General features: G+C 42.3%; 1 protein-coding gene across 1 annotated transcript; it reads right to left on the bottom strand.

Moving 5' to 3' along the window:
• Positions 1-9,896: 9,896 nt before the first annotated feature.
• Positions 9,897-11,789, bottom strand: LOC311262710 (uncharacterized protein). Its single transcript, XM_084362309.1, has 7 exons — positions 11,693-11,789; positions 11,553-11,600; positions 11,381-11,461; positions 11,214-11,291; positions 11,006-11,075; positions 10,447-10,507; positions 9,897-9,947 (listed from the first exon to the last, which is right to left on the bottom strand). Exons 1-7 carry the CDS (start codon positions 11,702-11,704, stop codon positions 9,932-9,934), a joined length of 366 nt encoding a protein of 121 aa, XP_084218435.1. The 5' UTR covers positions 11,705-11,789; the 3' UTR covers positions 9,897-9,931.
• Between the last annotated feature and the right edge of the window lie 12,495 nt (positions 11,790-24,284).

Consider the following 24,284-nt stretch of genomic DNA (forward strand, 5'->3'; position numbering starts at 1 on the left):
CCCCTGGGCGGAACTGAGCTTCAGGCCGAAGTATCCTTGAGCAAGATACTGAACCCCAACATTGCTCCTGGCGTGCAGTTGGCACCCTGTGGGGCAGCCTCTGACACCAGAAGGGCCCTGCAATGAGCCGGCGACCATCCAGCCTGGGATAGGCTCCTGCAACCCGCAACCCCCAAATGGGGGAATATAGCGGCAACATCTCCCACGACCCACATAGGATTAAGCGGCAAAAGAAAATGAGATGAGATGAGACGCTGGAATCAGAGGAAGAATGTTAAACTGGATCAAGAATTTTTTATGTAACCGGACAATTCAAGTGAAGATTGGAAATGAACTATCAGATGAGCTTGAGGTGGAGAATGGAACCCCTCAAGGAAGCGTGATAAGTCCAGTTCTTTTTAATATTCTCGCTAATGGCATGTTTAGTAGAGTGGCGATAGGATTTGGATTTTCATTATTTGCAGATGATGGAGCTATCTGGAAGCGAGGGAGGAACCTCCCCCACCTGTTTAATCAAATTCAAGGTGCTTTAGAGAGAGTGACTGAGTGGGCTAATGATTGGGGTTTTAAAATGTCTACGGATAAAACTAAATATATGGTGTTTGGAAATAAGAAAAGTATGCCGTCACAACAAATACAATTGTACAATAACAATCTTAAAAAGTCAAGTATTTTAAATTTCTAGGAATGTGGTTGGATGAAAGGATGATGGGGAATAAACATATTGAAATGGTTTCGATTAAGTATGGGAAAATAATAAATGTCCTTAGGTGTGTGGCTGGATCTGATAGAGAATCAATGATGAAGATTTACAGAGCAATGATTAGATCAGCTATAGATTATGGATGTATGGTTTATGGATCAGCAGCTTCTTCAGTGATCAGTAAACTTGACAGAGTCCAAGCAAAAGCCCTAAGAGTGTGCTGTGGAGCATTCAGTACAACTCCAGTATCAGCGTTATTAATAGAAATGGGGGAGATGCCATTAGAAATCAGGAGGTATAAACTTGGTTTGAGATATTTAAATGAAGCTCAAAGGACAAAATGAAATGCTATCAACAAAAAACCTTCTGAATGAACACTGGGAGTTTATGGGAATATCAAAAAAGACTAAAACTAATTTTGCAGAAAAATTAAAATGTGTGGCGCGGGAAATTGGAATTATGGGTATTAGCGTATGTCCTCCAGTATGTCGTCCAGTTGTTCCATCATGGTTGATTCCAGATCCCATTGTTGACCTAAAGTTGTTGAATTAAAGCAAATCAAGGATGTCAGAGGCAGGGCCGTAGCCACCATTGAGGACACCGAGGTCATGTCCTCGGTACTTTTTTCCTTAAGTTTCGTTTCATTAAAACCGAAAGTAAACACGGTCGCGACGTGACTGCAGGTCTATTTTTAGAATGGCAATTAAATGAATCGGAGCAAAGATGCAACGTAGTGGTAAGAGGCTGCATCAATCCAAGTTATCATTTGCTGCTGCAAGAAAGGCAGAGGATGATCAGGCAAAGAGGAGGAAAGGTGAGAATTGTAATAAGCTGAGAGAATGAGAAAAGTAGCGAACGAGCCTACAGATGCAACAGACAGCCAATAGAGATGCTAGCCTGAGCAGGATCTCCACTCTCTCTCTCGTTCTCTCTCTCTCTCTCTTTCTCTCTCTGTCTCAAATTCAAATTCGCTTTATTGGCATGAATGTTACGAGAACTATGTTGCCAAAGCATCAAGAATCAAAGAACCAAAACAAATACAACTCACAGAATCAAATATATACAAATAAAATAAAAAAATAAATAATAAAATAAAATAAAAAAGTATATATGCATTTATACTGTATACCCTGTTTGTGTGTGTGCTGATGAAGTGCTGTCTCTCTCTTATACACAGATTGGGTGTCATTAGGCAGTTACAAGTTGTTATATATAATGAAAAATATATATATACAGTTCATATGAAATGATGATGATAATAATAATAATACATAAAATAAAGAAATGAAAAACAACAACAACAATATTATATCATAGCAATAATGGTTGTGTCTGTCTCTCTCTCTCTCTCTCTGTCTCTCTCTTTCTCTCTCTCTCTCTCACTCACTCACTCACTCAATCACTCACCATAGCCTATACCAAACACTTCATGTATACAGTTACAGATCATCTTAGTTGTAGTTTTTTGTGAGGCAGCAACACCACACACACACACACACTCAAATACTTCAGTTATAGTTTTATATATATTTATTTTACGATTACAGCAACGCATTCATACAAAGACACTAAAATAAATGTTTCATCAGCAACATGGTACTGTGTGTTTGTTTTGTTTTTTCCGGGGGGGGGTCAACATTCGGTCCTGCCGAATGTTGACCTCGGTATTTCAAAAATCCTGGCTACGGCCCTGGTCAGCGGTTGTAGTAAAAGAGGTAAAAGTCTGGCAGCAACTATAATGGGGAGATCATCTACAAATTTATACAGATGGATCAAAGGATCACAAAAGTGGGAAAGTGGCAGTTGGTATTAGCATACCTGAAATCGGCTATAAAAAAGGATATAGAATTAAGATGGATTGAGGACAATAAACAGGGAAAATCAATCATATGCAGTGATTCAGCAGCAACTCTAACTACAATAAAAGAAACTAAATCTAAGTCCAGACCGGATGTAGTTGTAGAAATTTTACAGTCTTTGTTCAGAGTTCGCAAGGCAGGATATGAGGTGGGGTTTCTTTGGGTTCCGCCACATATGGGTGTGAAAGGGAATGAGGAGGCGGATGAGGTGGCAAAGAAGGCAGTGAAGGAGGAAAGAGTTCAAATTCATTTACAATATGGGGCACCAGAGTACACAGAAAGAATAAACAGGTCTCTAAAAGAGATGTGGCAAAAATCTTGGGAGAAGGAAAGGAAGGGCAGGGCGTACTTTTCAGTGCAGGAGAGTGTAATAATAGTCAAGTGCACTTTTAGATGCAGTAGGAAAGACGCGGTAGTAATATCAAGATTGAGGTTTGGACACTGTGGGCTGAGGAGTGGGCTGGCTCTGATTGGTAAACATCCTGATGGCAAATGTGAGTGTGGAGATAGTGAGACAGTAAAACATGTACTCCTGTGCAAAATATACTCCAGACAAAGAAAGTCTCTCTTCAGGAAACTTGGAGCAGATGGGGAAACTGTTTTTAATATGCGGACGCTTCTGAATCTGGATACTTGGATTAAAACAAAGAAATTGGTGGACTATCTTCATAAAACAGGGCTGTTCAAAAGGATATGATGTAGGTCTCAATAATAAACAGTAGGGGCAGCAATACACCATAGCTGTGTCTAGTCTGCCTAACTAAAGAAGAAGAAGAACAGATGTTGTTCTGTTGGTCCAACCTGCAGAGCTCACTCTTTAATCGACATTTATTTATTTATTTATTTATTTATTTATTTATTTCGGCATGTTATTAGACAGTCATCATCACACATCATCTTAGTTAAAATCAGGTAGTACACATGGCCGAAAGGGAAAGCGGGAGAAGCAGATGCTTATCTAGTCCCGCCCCCGTTACCCACAGAATACATTATTTCCACAAATTATATTTCTTTTGTATTTTGACGTACATGTTACAGCAGCATGCAGTGAACAGAGCTGCAGTCCAGCTCTAGACAGTCAACAGACTACGTGTGTGTCTGCACAGTGTCTATATTGGTCCATCATGAGTGAACAACAGTCTCTACTTGTTGCCTGGAGTGTAACACAGTCATAAGGTGATCCAATCGATATAGGTTAGTTTCAGTTATTTGGTTGTTAACTGGGATGGTGTGAGAGCCCTTATTGCCGTCTTTATTCATCCATCTCTTCTGCAGCTTTCGCCGCGCTTAGCTTCACCAAGACCTCTTGGTTAGAAGCCACGTCTGCTCGCATCTTTCCCATGTACTCGCACATTGTGGAGATGCCAGATCGCATCTCCACCACAGCACTCCGAGTTTTGGCGTTGTCAGCCCTCACACTGGTCTGCTCGGCAGCAATCTTTCTCAGCTTCCGAAGTTGCATGAACATTCCATATCCCAGGGAGAGCATTCCGATTGTCATGAACGTGAATATGTACACGTCCTCAACGTCCTCTATATCCATTACGGCAAGGCACAAGACTCTCCATTTTCCCCATCCATCCATTGTGTAGCCGGCCATGAAGGTCCCGTCCGGGCATGTAGGCTCACCAGAACCAGTACGCCTTGTTGAGAACACTCTGTCGATTGCATTCAGACAGGTAGACATTCATCTACCTGTCTGTGTCTAGCGATTTAGCAAGGTGAGGAATATGATAGTTTTCGTACATGCTGCTTTGAAAGTACTGCTCCTGAAGTGACTGGGTTACAGTGTGTGAGTGAAGAGTCTTTGACACAGCCTGCATGTTGACTTAATATTTGCTGTGTTTATTTTCAGATGCCGCGTGGAAAGAACTGGAAGCGTTCCTTGGTGGCTAAGCGGAGGGAGCTGAAGTGGAGGGCTGGCCAGATCACCCCGCTACCGGCCACTGAGGATCGGAGTTTATGTAAGTATCTCATGATTGTCTCCTTTCAGTGTCTGTGTGTGTAGTACAGCCAGTACCAATATGTGTGGAAATGTATTCATGTCGTTTCTGAGTGAGAGTTTGTGTGTTTCTGTGGGAGTAATGGCGCTTATTTGTGTTGTCAATAGACGCTTGCACCGGTCTCAGGCATCATGTTCACGCATGGCCCATCTGTCCTGTTACGGGAAAGCAACACAAGTTGGTCATGCCGGCGCGGTCCCCCAATAAGCAGGTAAGAGTGCATGCATGAAGGAATGAATGATAACACAATGGAGAAACGCATCCTCCATGCACGCCTCATGATGGAAATAGAAATCTGACTGTGTGGTGTCGTTGTAGTTGGTGCTGGTGGTTGGTGACTCCCATCTGCGCAGCTGTGTGGATGGCTTTGTGGCGCTTCCAGAGGGCCGGTGTTTCGGATTAACGCGGGGCTATGTTAACTGGCGACCATGAGCCGAATGCGTCAGTGGTTGCCGTAGCCACAGCAGATGTTGAAAACGGGAAGAGAAGATGTAGCTGTCCTCGGATATGCCTCTGTGTTCAGGTTGTCTCTGTGCAAAACTTACCCGATCCGTGGTGGGCTCCTGTTTGAGTAAACGTGCTTAATCCTCAATCGCAAGTTGATCTGGCCAACTCTGCGTCCAAAAGGTGGCTGTGTGTGTGCTGTGAGGAGTGAAATAGGCTGTACTGCCAAACACCTGTGTGGCTTTGTTGGCATGGTGGGCTGATTGACGTGCTCCGGTGTTTAATTTTCCCTCAATCAATGTGAGTTCGAGTCCCACATATTTTTTTTCTTTCTCTTTTTTTCTTTCGTTTAAAAGGGGTTTCATAGTTCTTCTATGTGATGCATGTTTACTCAAATAGGAAGCGAAGACAAGTAAGTGTATTTAATGACGATTTATTAGAGATTAACATTCACAGGAAGAGCAACTCTCCCTTTTCCTGTTTACAACGTCTTCCGTAACAACCAGCAACGTTGATACAGCGATTGAGGATTAAGCACGTTTACTCAAACAGGAGCCCACCATGGATCGGGTTAGTTTTGCACAGAGACAACCTGCACACAGAGGCATATCCGAAGACAGCTACTTCTTCTCTTCCCGTTTTCAACATCTGCTGTGGCTACGGCAACCACTGACGCATTCGGCTCATGGTCAACACCGGGTCGAGTTCGGGTTCATGTCGACGCCAGGCGCCACTGCAGCTGACCTGCGCCTGGAGGCTCAGCAGGCACGTCTGCCTGTGGAGCCCGACGCTGTGTGCGTGCTGGCTCCGGGGAACGACCTGACTGCGTCCCACACCTTCACCCAGGCAGGGTTGGATTTTGCCAGCCTCCTTCATGCCGTCTGCAGTTGGTGGGAAAAGGTAAGCCTTTTCGGTGTCGGCTACATTTGTAGTGAATGCTTGTAGTGAATGCCTCGAAAACATCGTTATATGTGTTGTTTTGGGCGGCGCTGTTGTGTTATGATTAGTATAACCGCTGTTTATGGATGCTCATGAAGTAATACTTTCAGCTGGAATGTCGTGTGTAATAAGTGTCTGTGTTTTGTAGGTTTACGTTGTGGGCTTTCCTCCGCAGCGCACTGTTGATCAGTCGCCGCAGGCTCACCTGAGTGACGCGTATCGCCAGCACGCTTGTGCTTTAGGTATGTGTTTACCACAGCTATCTGTTGCATGTCAATGTAGCTGTTGTTTTAGACAAGCAGCGATGAAGAGCAGCGCTAACTGCTATGCATGTGTTATAGACAGCTGTGATGAAGAGCTGCACTAACTGCTAGGCATTGTTGAGCTATTGTAGACCCAGCAGGTCACCTAATTGGCTGATTGGCTATTGTCACCATACATGAGCTATGTCATGAATATGCTGCTTATCTTGTTTAGGTGTCAAGTACTATGACATCGCTGAAGACTTCCCGTTTAGCCAGCGGGAGCTGTGGGGAGGCGATGGTGTAAGTACAGACATTATATGTGAGGTAATATTGATTATATTACCTCACAGAGGAGGCTGCACTTCACTCAGGTTTGTGAATGAATACTTGTGTTTATGTAGTCTGTGTTATAGTGTTAGGTAGTATATGATTGCTATGTATCCTTGGGATAACCACGCTGACATCACTACAATTAGTGGCTAGACATTGAAATGACATGTCGTTGTTGTTTCAACTTGTGTGTACATCAGGCATGTGATTTTTCCAGAAATCCAGATTGGGGGGGTCGTCAGGGCCACCAGGATGCTCCAAGCACTGGCCCGGTGGGGCCAGCATGGATTAAAGTTCTCCGTCGCTAGGACGGATTTCATTCAAACTTAACAGAGGCGACTTGTGAGATCAATGTAGACCGTCGGAGAACTGTTGGCTGATGTTTATTGACAGATTGTCACACTCTACAGCCAATGGTATCGGTAACAGCGTGTGCGCGCCTGACCAATGACAGTGCAGGGACCCACACGGGACGGGATCTCAACACGGAGTGGTGCTAAAGTTTAGCTGCTTAGCTAGCAAGGACTTGTCGCGCTGCTACTTATCAACTGAGTTTAGTCAGCACGTGAGAACTCGTCTGACACGGAGAGTCTCCTGTTGTGTGCTACATGTGTGAAATAACAACTATAGTCTGGACTTTGTCTGCAGTGTATCTGTGTAAATGGCTTCATTCAGCGTCTCTCCCTCCCCTCGAGGAGGGTATGTCTGCAGACCCGCAGTTCTAGGCCCCTCATGTTTTTGCGACAGTGCCACCTACTGGGAGGAGTATGTGCCTGCAGTACCGGAGGCTGCAGTTTCAGGACCGTTCCGTGACAGCGCCACCTATCGAACTGGATGACAGCAAAATACTACTTCCTGTCTAACTATGGTATTAAAGGGTTATTCCACCCAAATGCCAATGTAATTGTGATTCATTATTAAAGGCTTATTCCACCCAAATGCCAAAATAATTGTGATTCATTATTAAAGGCTTATTCCACCCAAATGCCAAAGTAATTGTGATTCATTATTAAAGGCTTATTCCACCCAAATGCCAAAGTAATTGTGATGCACTATTAAAGGCTTATTCCACCCAAATGCTAAAGTAATTGTGATTCATTATTAAAGGCTTATTCCACCCAAATGCCAAAGTAATTGTGAGTCATTATTAAAGGGTTATTCCACCCAAATGCCAAAGTAATTGTGATTCATTATTAAAGGGTTATTCCACCCAAATGCCAAAGTAATTGTGATTCATTATCACAATGATGTGATCACAATGATTATCACATGATTTTATGCCAATATCAAAAATATCAACTTTCGTGAACATCCTTTTATTAAAACAAATACAAGTTTTGACACATTCGTCACACTTTATCGTCAAAAAAGTTTCAGCATCAGTGTGGAGTACTACATATTTTTTGGTAAACACAAACATTCTAGCTGCCTAGCCTCCATTCCTCACTCCCTGCTCATCTCGCCGAGAAAATAAAGAGGAAAAAAAAAAAAAGTCTTCAATAAAAAAAAAAAAATGAAGACAGAAAAGAAAAAAAAACGTCAACACTGTTGCCTCTGTGGGGAGGAGGGTATGTCTGCAGACCCTGAGGCTGCAGATTCAGACCCACAGTTCTGGGACCGCAGTTCTCGGCCCCTCATGTTTTTGCGACAAACTCCCCGCCTGTAGAATCCCTAGATAGAGAGATGCAAGAAAACAGAGCAGAAATAACATGTAATTACATGTTATTGACATATTCAACCCCCAGATTGTGAAGTAGGTAACAGCCCTACATACCAATTGAATGGTTTCCCTTCTTTCTTTAATTGTCTGTATTCCTCTGTTGAACTCCTCCACTTCACTGAAATAGTAAATGGACAACATAATCACTGCTGGGTTAACAGAAATATTGGAAACACTTAAGGCACATTAATCAACATAACTACTTCTGAAGGTATTAATATTAAATAGTTGATAAAGATTTGTGTAAAAATGTAATTCTTACCTCTGATGATAAAGCTGACCAGTGAGGAAGACCTGCTCAGCCTCCTGCAAGGACAGTTTTTGCAGCACAGACAGGCCATATATGATGGCCTTCCAAAAGAGAATGGTTACTTTAAAAATATATATATAATTTAAAGGTAGGGTGGATGATGTTTTCCTGGAGCATTTTTTAACCCTTTTTACCATATTGCCTAAAATCTCCTTCACACACAGATTGAAATCAATGAACTACATGATATGACACATACACCAAAAAAAATAGTCGCCTGTGGGATGGGCAGGACTGAAAAAACTCCATCCAATCGTCTTGAACGTCACGCTCAAGACAATTGGATGGTGATATGTCTATCAACCTCAACTGCCATTCCCCCCCCCCGCGCGTACTCCTCTTCAGGCACGAACGAATCGCGCGTCCTCAGAGGCTTGGCTACTGGCTAGTTGGCTACATGTCACATAGCACGGGCTGCTCATAGGCCCTATTTCTACTTGATAGGTAAGATAACATTATGTCTTTATGATTTTTGAGAGTAGTCATTGGTTTCTGGCATTATGTTGTAATTTTAACGAGGGATGTCCCGGATCCGATCACGTAATTTTCAATGGATTGTAGTGTTGTAAACACTGCCAGGGATTACAGTTCTCCACCGCTACGTCGGATTTCCATCAATTGAAATGTCAGTTTCCAAATTTCAGTAAATAGTTAAAATGGTTTAGGAAGCAATCAGGCCACTGCATGACAGAGTCAAGTTGAAACGACACTTCTCTATCACCGCTGCACCGGATTACCTGCACCCTGTGATACAGAGAAGAAGATTAGCTAGCTAGTGTTAGCCTCTGTTTGCTGCTCCTCAAATGTCTCTGACTCTGGGGCATAAAATGTGATCGGGACATCCCTAATTTTAACAAATATCCATTCAGTTTGAGGATAAAGCGAATTGGACGAATTGCAATGTTAGTAAATTGTTAGTAAATTGACGCGTGAACCCTCGGGAACAAGCGATGCGCGTTCCGGTACTCTGGAGGCGTGGCTTCGGGGGGGAAGGCTGAGGAAAGGGGTTTGGACTTTTGAATTGTTTTTTTTCTAAATGCTGTGTGCTCGAACCGTTTTTCCAACATCATCCACCCTACCTTTAAATACACCATTATACCAATGCTGAACAGCAAGCCATTATACACGGGTCCATACACAAGTAGCACCATTGTAGCTGAAAGTGCAGGAACACACACACAAATACATTACATGGTTAGACCTACCTCTGGAAATAGAACACTTAAGATGAACTGGACTTCATCCATGAAGCCCAGTTGTGTTGGTGTTTTGTGCAAAACTGCCTTCAGAAAGACAAAAAGGGTGTCCTGTTGTTCCTCACTGTCAAGGTAGACAGGCACCTGCAATGAGGACTTCTGATGAAACCACTTAGAAGGCTTCACTTTGAGTACACCCTATTGGAAAACCAAGGCACAGAAACAATTACTTTGTGGGAATTGGATCTTTGAGTCTATTGTATGATAGTTGTTAATCACTGAACAGACAGTAAATGTCAGTTACATTAAAAGCATGCATACCCCCTGTGTTGGAGGGGTTGCGGTATAACAGGGGACTTTTCCCACATCTTCTGGGATTGCCCTAAATTGCAATAATTCTGGGAGAATGTGAAGCGACAAATATGTGTGATTTTGAATTTAAATAGACCAATTGAACCACAGCAACTAATTTTGGGTACTGTATCTTTAACGGACTTAGGGAGAAATAGTGTGTTTATGCTCAGGGTTCTGAGCGTAAACACAGGCAGGCACTAAAATCAACCAAAAAGACATAAGGTAAGAATAGACATATGACTGATAGAAGCTGTCTTTTTTGGCACATGGTTCTTCTACTTAAAGTGCACACTACAGGCAATGGTTACATTTTTGGTGTAGTTAATTATGCATTTATATTTACTGGAATATCATGCCCGGTCTTCTCAGTCCAGATCCCAGGACAAATTTGCTGAGCAATATTTCTAGAGAGAAAAATACAAACAATGAAAAGATATTGGTACATTTAGCATTAAGTTGCATTTCTATGATATTACAGTGCATAAGTCTACAGTGGCTGCCACATGTTCATGTCAAATTCAGTTCACAGATTAAGGGATCTTAGTGGGGTTGACCAGAAAGAAATTTGAAGGAAAATTTCAAATTGGTCCTAAACACAGAACTTCACCCTAGATGAAAATAGTAGAAGTAATTTGTAAAAGACAAAAGTGACAACCACTGAGGCCTACAACAATAGGAACGTAACCACAACATGCAAGTGCAGGCTATAGGAACGTAGCCAAAATATACCAGTACAAGCTATAGGAACGTAGCCAATATATACCAGTACAGGCTATAGGAACGTAGCCAAAATATACCAGTACAGGCTATAAGAACGTAGCCAAAACATAACAAGCTATATGAACGTGGCACAAAGTATGTCTCATTTGTTGACCTAAATATGGTTCTGTACTCATCATTACCAAACCCAGACTCGTGCATCAAGTACTGCGAGTCTAAAAGGATCATCTCTCTCAGGAGTGGCTTCATGGTCTATAATGTAATAGGTAAAGAGATGCACAAGAGTTTAAAAGTCATTAGGACAGAGCTGGAGTTCACACTGGAATATACATGAATTAAACAACTCAAAGGCACTTAATGTAGAATCTAGTAACTGTAGCATTCCCTTACACAGAGAACAAAGTGTCCAGGTCCGTTTGCATTGGTCCATGCTGGAAAGACTAAGCAGTCCTTCATGTCGACATCCTCCTAACATTTATGAAACAAAACCTTTATGCAGATCTACATTTTGTGACTGTATGTATAACAATTATATACATTTTGTTATTTAAACTCACTGAAAAGTTGGTAGGGATGTCGCCTTCTATACCCTTCCATGTAGGAACAATGTACATGTCCTCTATATAAATGTCTTTTCCCTATAGGGGAAAAATAAAATTAAAAGTAAAACCAAACCATTAATTATATAGAATGCTTTTTTTCTGCGTAATTTAAGCTTTAGTTACATACAAGTTGCTGAGCTGCTTTGTGAATCAGTTTCAGGCAGGCATTCCCAATCTGCAAGAAAAAAATTCAAACTCATCACAAACAAACAAAAGCAAATACATCATGGCGTTGCCCTCCTTTTGTTTACCATCACAGCTACTCACTAGAGAGTCCATGTCTCTTCGCAACCCCAGGCTCCAGAAATCTTCCCGAGTGAGACATATAGGCCCTTCTTTCACAATGATTTCTGTTGTAGGCCGATTCCTGTCCAGCACGTAATTGAGCTGCAAAAGAAAACAAAACAATTAGTCAGTAATAGTGTGTGGCATGACAGAAACTTCACATTTATATTAATTAGCTTGCCAGTTGTTCCTGGATAGGGTCCCAGTCATTTTCCCAGGGCTTTATTGCCGCTAAATAGCCAAGGGCTGTTGTCAAGGTTGGGGGCACACCGCGGGCGACAGTCGGGGTCACACCGCGGGCGGCAGTCGGGGGCACACCGCGGGGGGCAGTCGGGGGTACTGCTTCCACTGAAAGTTAAAAAATAAGAAAATCATAGTAAAGATTAGCAGTCATACGTCAATGCATGTTGAAAAAAGTTGAACCACCAAATGAAAGATGCTTCTGATCCTGATATGAAACTCAAAAAAATAAAAATAAGCTAAGAACTTGACAGAACAAAAGCTCCACTAGCTCCCATAATTACTCACCAGCTGGTGCATCAGAGTCCACTGGAACAGGTTCAGCAGTGCCGGGCGTCCTTGAAGACTCTGGATTCCCTAAACATATGCACACATGTATCAACAATGAAATACAAGTAAAAAATAATGTACTGCACAGCAGTAATAATTGCACCAAAAATCTGCATTTGAAAAGTTACCCAAAACTGCTTGGCCGTAGCTGTTCATTGATATCCCAGTTCCAAAAACCTTTGTCATTTTCTCCAGGCATTGTTTGTTTTTACAAACATTGTAGTGGGTGATGATATTCCTCATGAGGAACAGATGGGTAGATGGTAATGCCATGTTTAGGAAGTAATAGTTTTTTCTCATTTTTGCAAACAGCTGTTCTGCTACTTGACTGTTTACTTTTCCAGCAAGTTGCGGAACTCGCTAGCCCACGTGCAAAGTCATAAATGACTACATTTGGCATGTGTTTCCAGGAAAGTAGGAGATCAGTGTAGTCCCGTGGGCTTTCTGCTCGAATGTTGCACTTTATACTATATACAATGCCGCATGGGCACATAATCACAGCCCAACCACCTGAGATGGAAAAAAAAGACAGATGAAAGGGATTGTTACAGGACAACCTCTCATGTCATTATGGAATTCCATTTCAGATAATCCAATACTATCACCTTTAGAAGTTATTTCCCCTGTTATTATTATTCTAAATACATAAACTATGTAATTTTGCTTACCTGAAGCAGCCCAAATCTTTTGAAACACCTTGTCATACGACTCCCTTGACTTCATTTCGTTTTAAAGTCTGAGGAGAAGGTCACTACGTGATCCGGAGGAATCCAATCCACACTCTCTACATAATGTCCGAATCACTTGAGCCTGTCAAATAAGAAACATTGAACATAAGAGGAAATGTGTGGTTTGGGGAAAATAATGGCCAGCAAATCACACTTCAATGAAAATTACAATAAATGGAGTTTCTTCCTTCTGCTTGTACAGTTGTTCTCTGAGTTGGTCCTCTGACACGGTTATTTCACTTGCCTCAGTCGGCTTTGGTTGATGGATCTTTTGGAATTCTGTGTTAAGGGCATTGTTTGACCTGCGTGTGTTTTTGCCAATCCAAGGGGCCCAAAAGTGGAAAGATGGTGCAACTGCAAATGGATTTTTTTGATGACCTTAGGAAATATCAAAACACACTAAATGTAAGTACATCAGTTTATATTAAGTAACATATTGTTAAATGAAAATCTTATATTTCCATGTATTCATTTGTTTTTAACACAATTCTGCAGTCATTGTTTGTTAAGCTTGTCTTGCATTACTTGGGACAAATCCTCGGCCGATCTTTTCCATAGAAAGTGCCTCCCAAAAGCAGTCCATGTCAACCTCTCTGTTGAAATCCTGCGGAGGTTGTGCTAGATCACTTACTAAAAAAAAAAAAAAAAAATGTGAAAAACATTACACAATAGGTTAATTCTGAGTGTAATTGGGTCTATAAATAACATCTAAATTACTCTAATCTATGAAAGCATTACTACCTGACAAATGAAAGGCACCCTTCTTATGGAGGTCCATGATCACAACTGGTGGGTGATCACCACAGGTGACACAGGAATACTGATATTCATGCTCACAGAGAGCTTCAAAGTGAAGATACCCCTGAAGGACTGTGTCAGCTGAGGGGAACTGGAGCCCAGTATTTAACTCCAAATTTTGCACAACTCTGCTCACTGCAGTATGAACCTAAGAGAGAAACATAAAAATGAAAACAAACTACTGTAAAAAAAAAAAATCTGATGTTTTTTTTTACAAATAAAAATGGTCTCACTGATTATACTTCAGTTAAGGTAGATTTAAAAATGACCTGCAACATGTTCCTTATGGTAAGACATAACTGGATATCAAATATTATTCGATCGTTGAAGTTGTGAAGGCCATCTTTCCACTCTTGGTACCGGTAATGGGTCCCACATTGATGGCACGTTTTACTGTAGGTCGAGACATCTGGAAATCCAAAGATTCAACATGATTAAGAGCGCAGTGTATAATACATGGAATAATTGATAAAAGCAGATCACATCTGTCACATTTGTTATAAGAAATCAAGTGACCTGCCTCACAGTTTGCAACAAAAGAGATTCTACACAAACAATTCAAGGTACAAAGGTGGTTTATTTAACTACACATACTTGATGAGGAAATAAAGCATGTTGTAGCGGTGTGTGTGTGTGTGTGTGTGTGTGTGTGTGTGTGTGTGTGTGTGTGTGTGAAAAACAGAATAAATGGAACCAAGGCAAACCAAACTACACCATGTTGGCCATGTGGCTGTCAGCTGCTCAGTCAGGGGAAGAGAGAGCAGGCTGACAACTGAGGCCTTTTTATAAGGTGAGACCACACCCTCAGGTGTGGCCAGGAAGATTGGATGGCCCGCCTCTCCAGGCACAAGGAAGGAGATAGCTGTGAAGAAACAGACACATTATTATTAACATACATTGACCTACCTTGCACAATGTGTGTGATGCGAGGATCTTTGCTTTATTTGTTATGAGGACTGGGTCACTCAAAGGAACATTGCCCGGGCAGTGCTGGCACAGCATCTCCTCAGGAAAGAGATGCCTTGTGTGGTCTTTGTCCACTGGATGGAGTTCTGGTAGAACTGCAGGTATTTTTTTAAAGTTTAAAATGTACTGGACCATGCGCTTCATCTTTTCTTGATCTTCTGGGGGATATGACACATCCCCCACATCACATTCCTTGCGCCTTTCATCTGCTGTCGATGGTGCTGTGTCCAAGCATTCCTCTACATCTGTGCTCCTTACTTTTCTGAACAGATAAGTGCCATTTGGCAATATATTTGTGTGGGCATGATCTCTTTGTTTTGGCACAAGGACAGTGCCATGAATTCTTTTTGGTGTCGTACAAAACTATGACTGGGAAGCCCAGCCAACTGTAGTAGGAAATGGTGGGCTCGTAAATGGATATACATTTCTTGGACTCAGGTGTTCCTGTTTTGGTTAGTATGGAAAGGGGCTTCTGGTTGGTTGTGGCAAGATTTTGTTGATCAAGGCATAACTTCTTTTTGTCTTCGCCAAACCACTTGGTTTTTACCATCTCCGTTAGTGTTTCTTCATGTAGTGTAGGACAGGTGACATATGATGAACAGTATGCAATTGATTTTAGATGAACACACTGATAAGCTTTTAAGCCACTCCTCCATGCCAACTCCATGTTTACCTGACAGTCAGTAGACTCACAGAACACATGTTGATTTTCCCCCCATACTTTATTTTGAACATGAAGAGGATTATATCAAGAAATGATTTATGGACAGTAAAGATCCCATTTTCTGGATCGATGCATTCACTGTCGAGGTGGGAAGTAGCGGTTATGTCTTTATGTTTGCTGATGTGCTTTCTTTCAATGTGTCTTTTTAAATTTCTCTTGTTCATCATGACCTGACGTATGGGGCATTTTTTTTGGATCACTGGCTTCACACGGACCCTTTTCATCTGTCCACTTGGGGTAGCTGGTGCAGTGAAGGATGGTGTGGTTATGGTGGAGGATGTCGGTGCCAGTGGGGTGGTGGAGGATGCTGGTGCCAGGGGGGTGGTGGAGGATGTCCGTGCCAGGGGGATGGTGGAGGATGTCCGTGCCAGGGGGGTGGTGGAGGATGTCGGTGACAGGGGGGTGGTGGAGGTTGTCGGTGCCAGTGGGGTGGTGGAAGATGTTGAAGCCAGGGGAGTGGTTGCCAGAGCTGGACGGTTGGCACTGTGCTGCTTCTTGCACAAATCAAGATGTGTAATAAAATCTGGTTTGCGTACCAGTGTTAAACTGCAGTATAAGCAATGATAATGCAGCTGGAGCCGACAACCCAGTCCACATCTGTGAATGGTATATCCTTAAACATAAGAGCATAGAATCAAGTATTATTATATAATCAGTATTTTATTCCAAATTGTCAAGGTTAGCAAAGTGAGGACCCAAATGCAGGACACTCGAGGCAGCAGAAGAATGTTTGCAAACTTTACCTTCATGGCAAACAGCCCGGTTCAAATGCAGGTCCAGATGTTTTTTACACTTGCTCAACTTTGTTGGGTTGAACAATGTTGGGCTGCAGAACGGACAATGGAACTTCTGACAACATGTCATACATTTGTTGAGTTGGGGCAAGGTCCGACCTTCCTGGATTGTTATGTGCACCTTAAAAAGAGAGTGCCTAATTAGTCAAATTTAATATTTTTAACAGTTTTACAGACATAGACTAGGCCTAATAATGGACAAAAATACATTAAATGTAAACCCGGCTATTACAATCGAATCTTAACTGCTCCTGGAGCCCCGCCCGGAATCAAGGCATTTTTTGAATTTCCAGCCTAGATGCACCTCAGCCAAAACCTAGGGGTTTAGTTACTCTTTAAGCATTACTAAAGTAAGTGTAAAAAACAGAATAACAGTACTATTAGCAAAAGGTATGCCCACATTGAATAAGATTGGCTGTGTGTGTGTGGGGGGGGGGGGGGTGGTGTGTGTGTCTCTGTGTGTGTGTGTGGGGTGGGGTGTGTGTGTGTGTGTGTGTGTGTGTGTGTGTGTGTGTGTTTGGTGGTTGGGGGGGGGGGGGGGGGGTTCTTAACTGCTCCTGGAGCCCCGCCCGGAATCAAGGCATTTTTTTCATTTCCAGCCTAGATGCATCTCACCCAAAACCTAGGGGTTTAGTTACTCTTTAAGCATTACTAAAGTAAGTGTAAAAAACAGAATAACAGTATTATTAGCAAAAGGTATGCCCACATTGAATAAGATTGGCTGTGTATGTATGTGTGTGTGTGTGTGTGTGTGTGTGTGTGTGTGTGTGTAGGCAGTAGACTCTGGTTTGCACCAACAAGGTTTAATTTAATCTAAGATTAGCTCTAATCAGAGATTAGTAAAACTAGGTTTAAAATTAGTTAATCCAGGTTTAAAATTAAGCAGAGCTCTGTTGCACCATTTAAAATTAATCTCAGTTTAGTAAAACTCAGTTTAACTGAATTTAAACTTAGTTTAAACTGATTTAAATCAATAGGGATAATTGTGGATATCGAAATCAAAATTAATAATTAAATATGCAATTAAATATATAGACTACATCGGAAGCGTGCTGTCAGGACCCTGGATTTATATATATAAAAAAAGAGGGAGACTGTTTCAACGGGCTTCAATGTTGGTTATTTCAGATTTTTGATCACACGCCACTTGAACATTGATGGAGCAGTATCCCTTACGGTTGCGGAAAAGCTCTCCATTCACACCACCAGGATTCTGTATCGGGATATGTGTGCAATCAATAGCACCCAGCTCGCCTGTAGAAACCAGCAGCTGTTTCCACTGTTGGAGAGAATCGGATGTACTGGTTCTTCAGAGATGCAATGGACCGAGACAATCTGCTGACAATACGGCAAACAGTTGAGTTGTGTAGACCGAACAGGTCTCCATCCACCCTCTGGAAACAGCCAGTAGCGTAGAACCTCAGGGCAACCAGGAGTTGTAGCATCGGTGGTACAGCTGCATTTATGTCACTGCCATGTTTGACAGTTGGTCCAGTCTTCCTGTTCAGCTCCAAAACTGTTTCCTTGGTAAACCGGTATCTCACCAAAAATTCCTCTTCATCATAAAATTCAAGAGGATTGAGCCTGTCTCTCAGTTTTCTTCGAGGAACTTCATTATTTTGCTCTATCCACCTCAAAAATGCAGTCATTGTTAAAGTTAAACCTTCCCAACTGTCAGTTTAAAATTAATTCTCGATCACAGTTTAAACTGGAGTTTAAAGTTCTGGTGCAACAGAATTAAATTTAAACTTGGTTTAGAGTAAAAATTAAACTGAGGTTTAAAGAGAGGTTTAAATTTAATCTGTCTTAATTTTAAACTAGGTCTAAAGTTTGGTGCAACAGAATTTACTTAAACTTAAACCATGATTTAATCTGATTTTAAAGTTAAACCTTGATAGTGCAATCCAGCCTTAGTTTTACTACTATTGTGGTACAAACATTTACCCGCAAGTGTGGCGGATAACCTCGCCAAACAGAAAATTTACCCGCCATTGGCGCTTGGCAGGTGTTAATTTCGGACCCTGCCTATAGGTGTTTTTCTCATGTCATCCACTTAATTGCTTTAGTCATTTTTTTATGTTTAATTTAATGCACATGCTATAAGTATTCATCATCGCACTTCGGTTTCATTAAACAAAATGTACGGGTCACACATATAATTTCCAACAAGCTAGTATTAGCTACCTATTAGCTTAACCTAGATGAATATTTGACATGCCTTGAAGACTATCATGGTAAATAGAGTCATATCATTTTAAACGTATCACATTAAAATGTACATTTTTCCATAAAATTCAAGTCAAAATAGTATTTTTATGACATTAAACAATGTTACATACTCACACTCTGATCCTGTTCCATTTCTGTTTCGTCACTGAAAAGGGCGCACTGTCTGTCGCTGAGCGGTCCTGAAACTGCAGCCATTGGTATTGCAGGCACATACTCCTCCCAGTAGAGGTTCTGATTGGCTGGTGTTCGTTGCTAGATAAAACGTCAGGGTCAGCAGGGCCAATCAGAGGCAGAGTGCGGGTGGGTCTTCACACTGTTTTTGTGTGTGTTTGTGTGTGTGTGTGTGTGTGTTACGCGCGCGCACGTCCCAAAACGCAGTAGACTCTTAGTTTTACGTACTATTCTGGTACAAACATTTACCCGCCAGTGTGGCGGATAACCTCCACCCAATGATAACCTCCCAGAACTGGCATTATATCATGAATCACAATTATTTTAGCATTTGGGTGGAATAAACCTTTAATCATGAATCACAATTATTTTAGCATTTGGGTGGAATAAACCTTTAATCATGAATAGATAGATAGATAGATAGATAGATAGATAGATAGATCGATAGATAGATAGATAGATAGTCCTCCCTGCCTTTACTGAGAGCTGTTGTACAGGTGACGAAAGAGTTTTTGAGTCTGTTGGTGGAGCTGGACTGGGACAGCAGTCTGCCACTGAACACACTCCTCGGCCTGGTGAAGGTGATGTGCAGAGGGTGGTGGGTGTTGTCCAGTATGGACAGCAGTTTTTCCAGGGTCCTTCTTTCTGCCACTGTCACCAGAGAGTCCAGCTCCGTGCCCACTACTGAGCCAGCTCTCCTCACCAGTCTGTCCAGTCAACCGGTGTCTCTCTTCTTGCTGCTTCAAGCATAAAACAGCATAAAAGAGGACGCTGGCCACCACAGACTGGTAAAACATCTGCAGCAGTTTTTTGCAGATGTTGAAGGACCCCAGCCTTCTCAGGAAGTACAGACGGCTCTGCCCTTTCCTGTGTAAGGTGTCCATATTTGCTGTCCAGTCCAGCTTGTCGTCCAGCTGCAGCCCCAGATATTTATAGGTCCTGACCACCTCCACATCAACCCCCTCGATGGACACGGGTTGGAGATGTGGTTTCTTCCTTCTGAAGTCCACCACCATCTCCTTGGTCACAATTACTTTGGCATTTGGGTGGAATAACCCTTTAATAATGAATCACAATTACTTTGGCATTTGGGTGGAATAAGCCTTTAATAATGAATCACAATTACTTTGGCATTTGGGTGGAATAACCCTTTAATAATGAATCACAATTATTTTGGCATTTGGGTGGAATAACCCTTTAATAATGAATCACAATTACTTTGGCATTTGGGTGGAATAAGCCTTTAATAATGAATCACAATTACTTTGGCATTTGGGTGGAATAACCCTTTAATACCATAGTTAGACAGGAAGTAGTATAGGGAATGGGCGCTGTGACGTCATCCCAGGTGCATTATGGGAACTTGCCGCCATGTTGATGGCTACACTGCTTCATTGATCCGCTCGCAGGCGTTGACTTGATTAAAGTTGTGATTTGTTGTCTATTTCACCACTACTTTTCAACGCATGATCGCAGTGGGAAAAAGATCGTCAACGGATTAACTTTTCATCGCTTTCCTGCTTGGCGACAGAATCACGGAAGCCAAGTTTCCGAGATAACAAAGGCCCGTCGGATCGCTTGGATCGCGGCTGTTAGACGCACCAATATAACATTCAGCAGTATTCCGATGTCGATGAGAGTGTGCTCCCGTCATTTTAATTCTGGTAAGTCAAAGCATTTCTTTTTGTAGACCTACGTTGTTGTTTCTCCCATTCATCCGCAACACCACACACATAGCATACACACAGCGATCACACACACACAAACAAACGCAAAGGCGTTCACACGTTGTAACGTAACGTGTTTGTTGAAATATTATGTTTATATAAGTTTTTCGAGACTTTTGCTTTGGTATGTTAATCTATCTGAACATAACATTAGGTTTTTATTGTGTTACTAGGGAAACCAGCAAATGAAATGTATGACTCTCATCCAGATTGGGCACCATCTCTACACCTGGGCCACACTGAGGTAACAGCCACACAGACTGCGCGCTATGAGAGAAAGGAAAGGAGAAAACGGGCAAGGACTGAAAGGACACCTGATATGGATGAGACAGTGATGGATGAACTTCTTCCACCAGGTAAATGTTATAGAGCCAGCAGATACAAAACATTATGTTGTTGTTGTTGCAGCTGTATCTGGAACTTTTAAACCAAAACAAATTTCCTTCAGGACAATAAATTGTATCTTATTTATCAACAGGAGAGGCGCCAGCATCACTGGCAGATGATTTAATAGAAGCAGAGGATGGAGCTAACATAGGATCGCTTACAGAATGTGACTTCTGTCAGCATCGGCGTGCTGAGATCGACCGCCTGTTGGGAGAGAACAGGGCCCTGAAACATGAGCTTGACCAGAGGAAAATGGATGAACAATTCTTGAAGGATGACAATGTCAAAGTGAAGTACTACACAGGACTTCCACACTTTGAAGTTGTAATGGGTGTTGTGGCCTGTGTTGGACCATACCTGACACAGACTAGTAGAGTACTGTCACCTTTTCAGATGCTTTCCCTGACTCTCATACGCCTTAGACTGAATTTGCCAATACAACACATTGCCCACCTCTTTCACATGGACAGAAAAACTGTTTCCAAAACCTTCAGTGAGACCATAAATGTTTTGCATGCGCGCGTCAGCCCTTTGATTAACTGGCCAGGGCGAGATGCGTTGCATGCCACTATGCCCCATCAGTTTGTGGAGGCCTTTGGGAAGCGTGTTGCTGTGATTCTGGACTGTTTTGAAATATTCACACAGAGACCATCAAACCTTAAAGCTCAAGCTCAGTCGTACTCCCACTACAAACACAACACAACCATGAAGTACCTTATTGGAATTACACCACAGGGCTCAATTTCTTTCATTTCCAAGGGGTGGGGGGGACGCGTTAGTGATAAGCACATAACTGATAACAGTGGGATTCTGGACAAACTGTTACCTAGTGATTTGGTGTTGGCCGATCGTGGCTTTGATATACAGGACAGTGTGGGACTTATGTGTGCCGAGGTAAAGATCCCTGCATTCACTAAAGGACGCTGTCAGCTGGATGCAAGAGATGTGGAGAGCACAAGAAAAATAGCCCACCTCCGAATTCATGTGGAAAGGGTGATTGGAACCGTACACAATCTTGTCAGCAAAAGTACCAATTCGCATGGTGTTGCCATGCAAGGATGAGGACTTGACATTCCTTGACAAGATTGTGTCTGTATGTTGTGCTCTGACAAACATGAGCCCAAGTGTTGTAGTGAAAAGTGAGTGATGCTACCACGTCGCTGAAATAAATGTGTAAATAAATGTGTAAATAAATGTGTAAATATGTGCAAGTTTCTGTCTCATCCATACCCACACTCTTCACTATCAAGTAACTTAACCCTCAGGCCCTGTTTGGCCTTCCTAAAATATCTTTTGCTACTCCTAAAAATGCACAGCCATTGACTTAAATTCATTGAAAAGTTTTATTTAACATTCATGGGAAAACAGACACACATGGGCCTCTGAAAAGAAAGCAAACACAAGATTAAAACTGAACTGTGTTGTAGCTTTACATAAATAAAGGTTAGTACCAATAAAGTTAATATTCCAAAGTGAACTAACTTCACTTTCACCCCATGTGAAGGTGAAAAGAATGAGTGAAATAGGTGGGTGAACAGGTGAAGTCTAAAATGATTCTATACAATCTGTTTTTAACATCATGTGAACTCAAATTTGGAAATGAGTTGATAAAGCTAGAATCAACCAAAGTGATAAGGAAGTGAGACACTGGGAACAGGAAGGAAAAAGGTGAACAAAATAAGAGCTTTACAACAGACATGTTTCAGGGTTCATTTAAAAGTGTTGTACTAGGATAGTAGTACTTTCTTTTGCCTTTTATTGCAAGGTGGCTTAACAGCCATAACTCTGGAGGGCTGCGTTGTGGAGGCACCTTGTGTGTAGTGGCGGCAAACAAGCTCAGGCAGGGAAATCTTCAGGAAAAATTCCTGTGCCTTCTGCAGACAGGTCTCCCAGAACCTGACATCCGGCAGGACTCGGACAACAAAAAGGTCTCTCTGTGTTCACACCACAAAATCACAATAGGCAGACTCTGTCACAAAGATCTGTGTCTGCACCTGTGAGTAGTATCTGTGGCCTTGTTTCAATTCAAATCTGTTGTCAACAAGATGGAGACAGAAGTCCCTGTCACCATCACAAGCCTCCTGGACAGTGTTAGCTTTGTGCTTTGCGGGACACTTTATTTCCAGGCACCCTTTCCTGCAGCAGACACAGTTAACTAAACCATCAGGTGAAGCGCCCACTTGTGGAAACGCGGGATTGATACTGAATCCAGAGAGCTCTATTTTCAGGTCAGTGTGGTGTGGTGCTTGTTTGGCTTGATAAAGACTCCTTGCAGCCTCCTCATGCTCAGTCCCCCATCGCATGTCTGGTGTTGTCAACAGCGCTGTTGGGTAGCATATCTTCTTCACCGTGGACACAGCTGGCTTCTCGATGTTGGTAGCAACAACATCATGTATATTTGAGGCAGTTACTCTCCCTGCCCGTACTCCATACCAGGCAGATGCTTTATGCTGCTGCTTTGTGTGTTCCCTGATCATGTCTGCTTGTTCCTTTGTCACAGCTTGATCAATGTCCGGGTCACGCAGATGGTCTTGAAGAGGTTTTGGCATCACAGCTTGCTGGACACGGTCTGCATAGGAATGGTAGTAGGCATCCATTGTTGACATACAAACTGCCCTGTGTTTATGTAGAACAGGGAGCAGTGACGACAAGTCATCGAGTGTAGCTGTGGGCTTGTGTCTGCTGGCTCGCGTCCGTAAGCCAGGCATGGGACTGTTGTCACTGATCACTCTGTCCAGGGCAGTCCTCTGGGCTGCAGCAGAAGTGAAATCAATTTTGTAGCCGACCTCGCCATGCACTTTGTTAATACCACTCGGGATTTTCCAATATGCAGGCACGTCTGTCACCATCTTTTTTCCACGAATGCGGACTGCTGCCTCGATCTTGAATAATAGAGCCCCAACATGTGTACATGACTCCACAATGCCAGCCATACATGTACAGTGTGCACACTGAACCTGGCCATTATTAGCAAGGATGACCCATGGCTTCAGAGGAGTCTCGTTGATGCGCTGAGAGTGCAAGACCTGAGAGGATACATAAATGAACAAATATTACACATAGGTTCATTTGTCTTACAACTGGAAAAGTAATAATAAAGTAACACTTAACTGGAATGAGTGTGCATATATGACTGACATGATAGTGTCATAATCATGACATGACACCTGTAACTAACATGAATTATTGCACATTACAGGGGAATTGCCGTTTTTTACATCCTGGACCTTATTTCTAGCATAAAATACGATCATTTACTCACCAAGATAACTTTAGTGTCATTTGGAGTCGTTCGGACGAAATTAGATCCAGTGGAGCGCCGCGTATATCCATATAATGGGAGTGATTTGGGCACTGAAGCGCCGCCTCTATGAGCATTATCTGCCGCAAAACTAGTTCATTTCACCAATATTTTGTTATAATACGCTAGTGCTATTCCCCTCTGAGTCCGGGGTTACCTGTTATCAACATCTGGGGTCT

This window comes from Pagrus pagrus, assembly GCF_965226575.1.
Source record: "Pagrus pagrus genome assembly, chromosome: 9".
Classification (NCBI taxonomy): Eukaryota; Metazoa; Chordata; class Actinopteri; order Spariformes; family Sparidae; genus Pagrus; species Pagrus pagrus.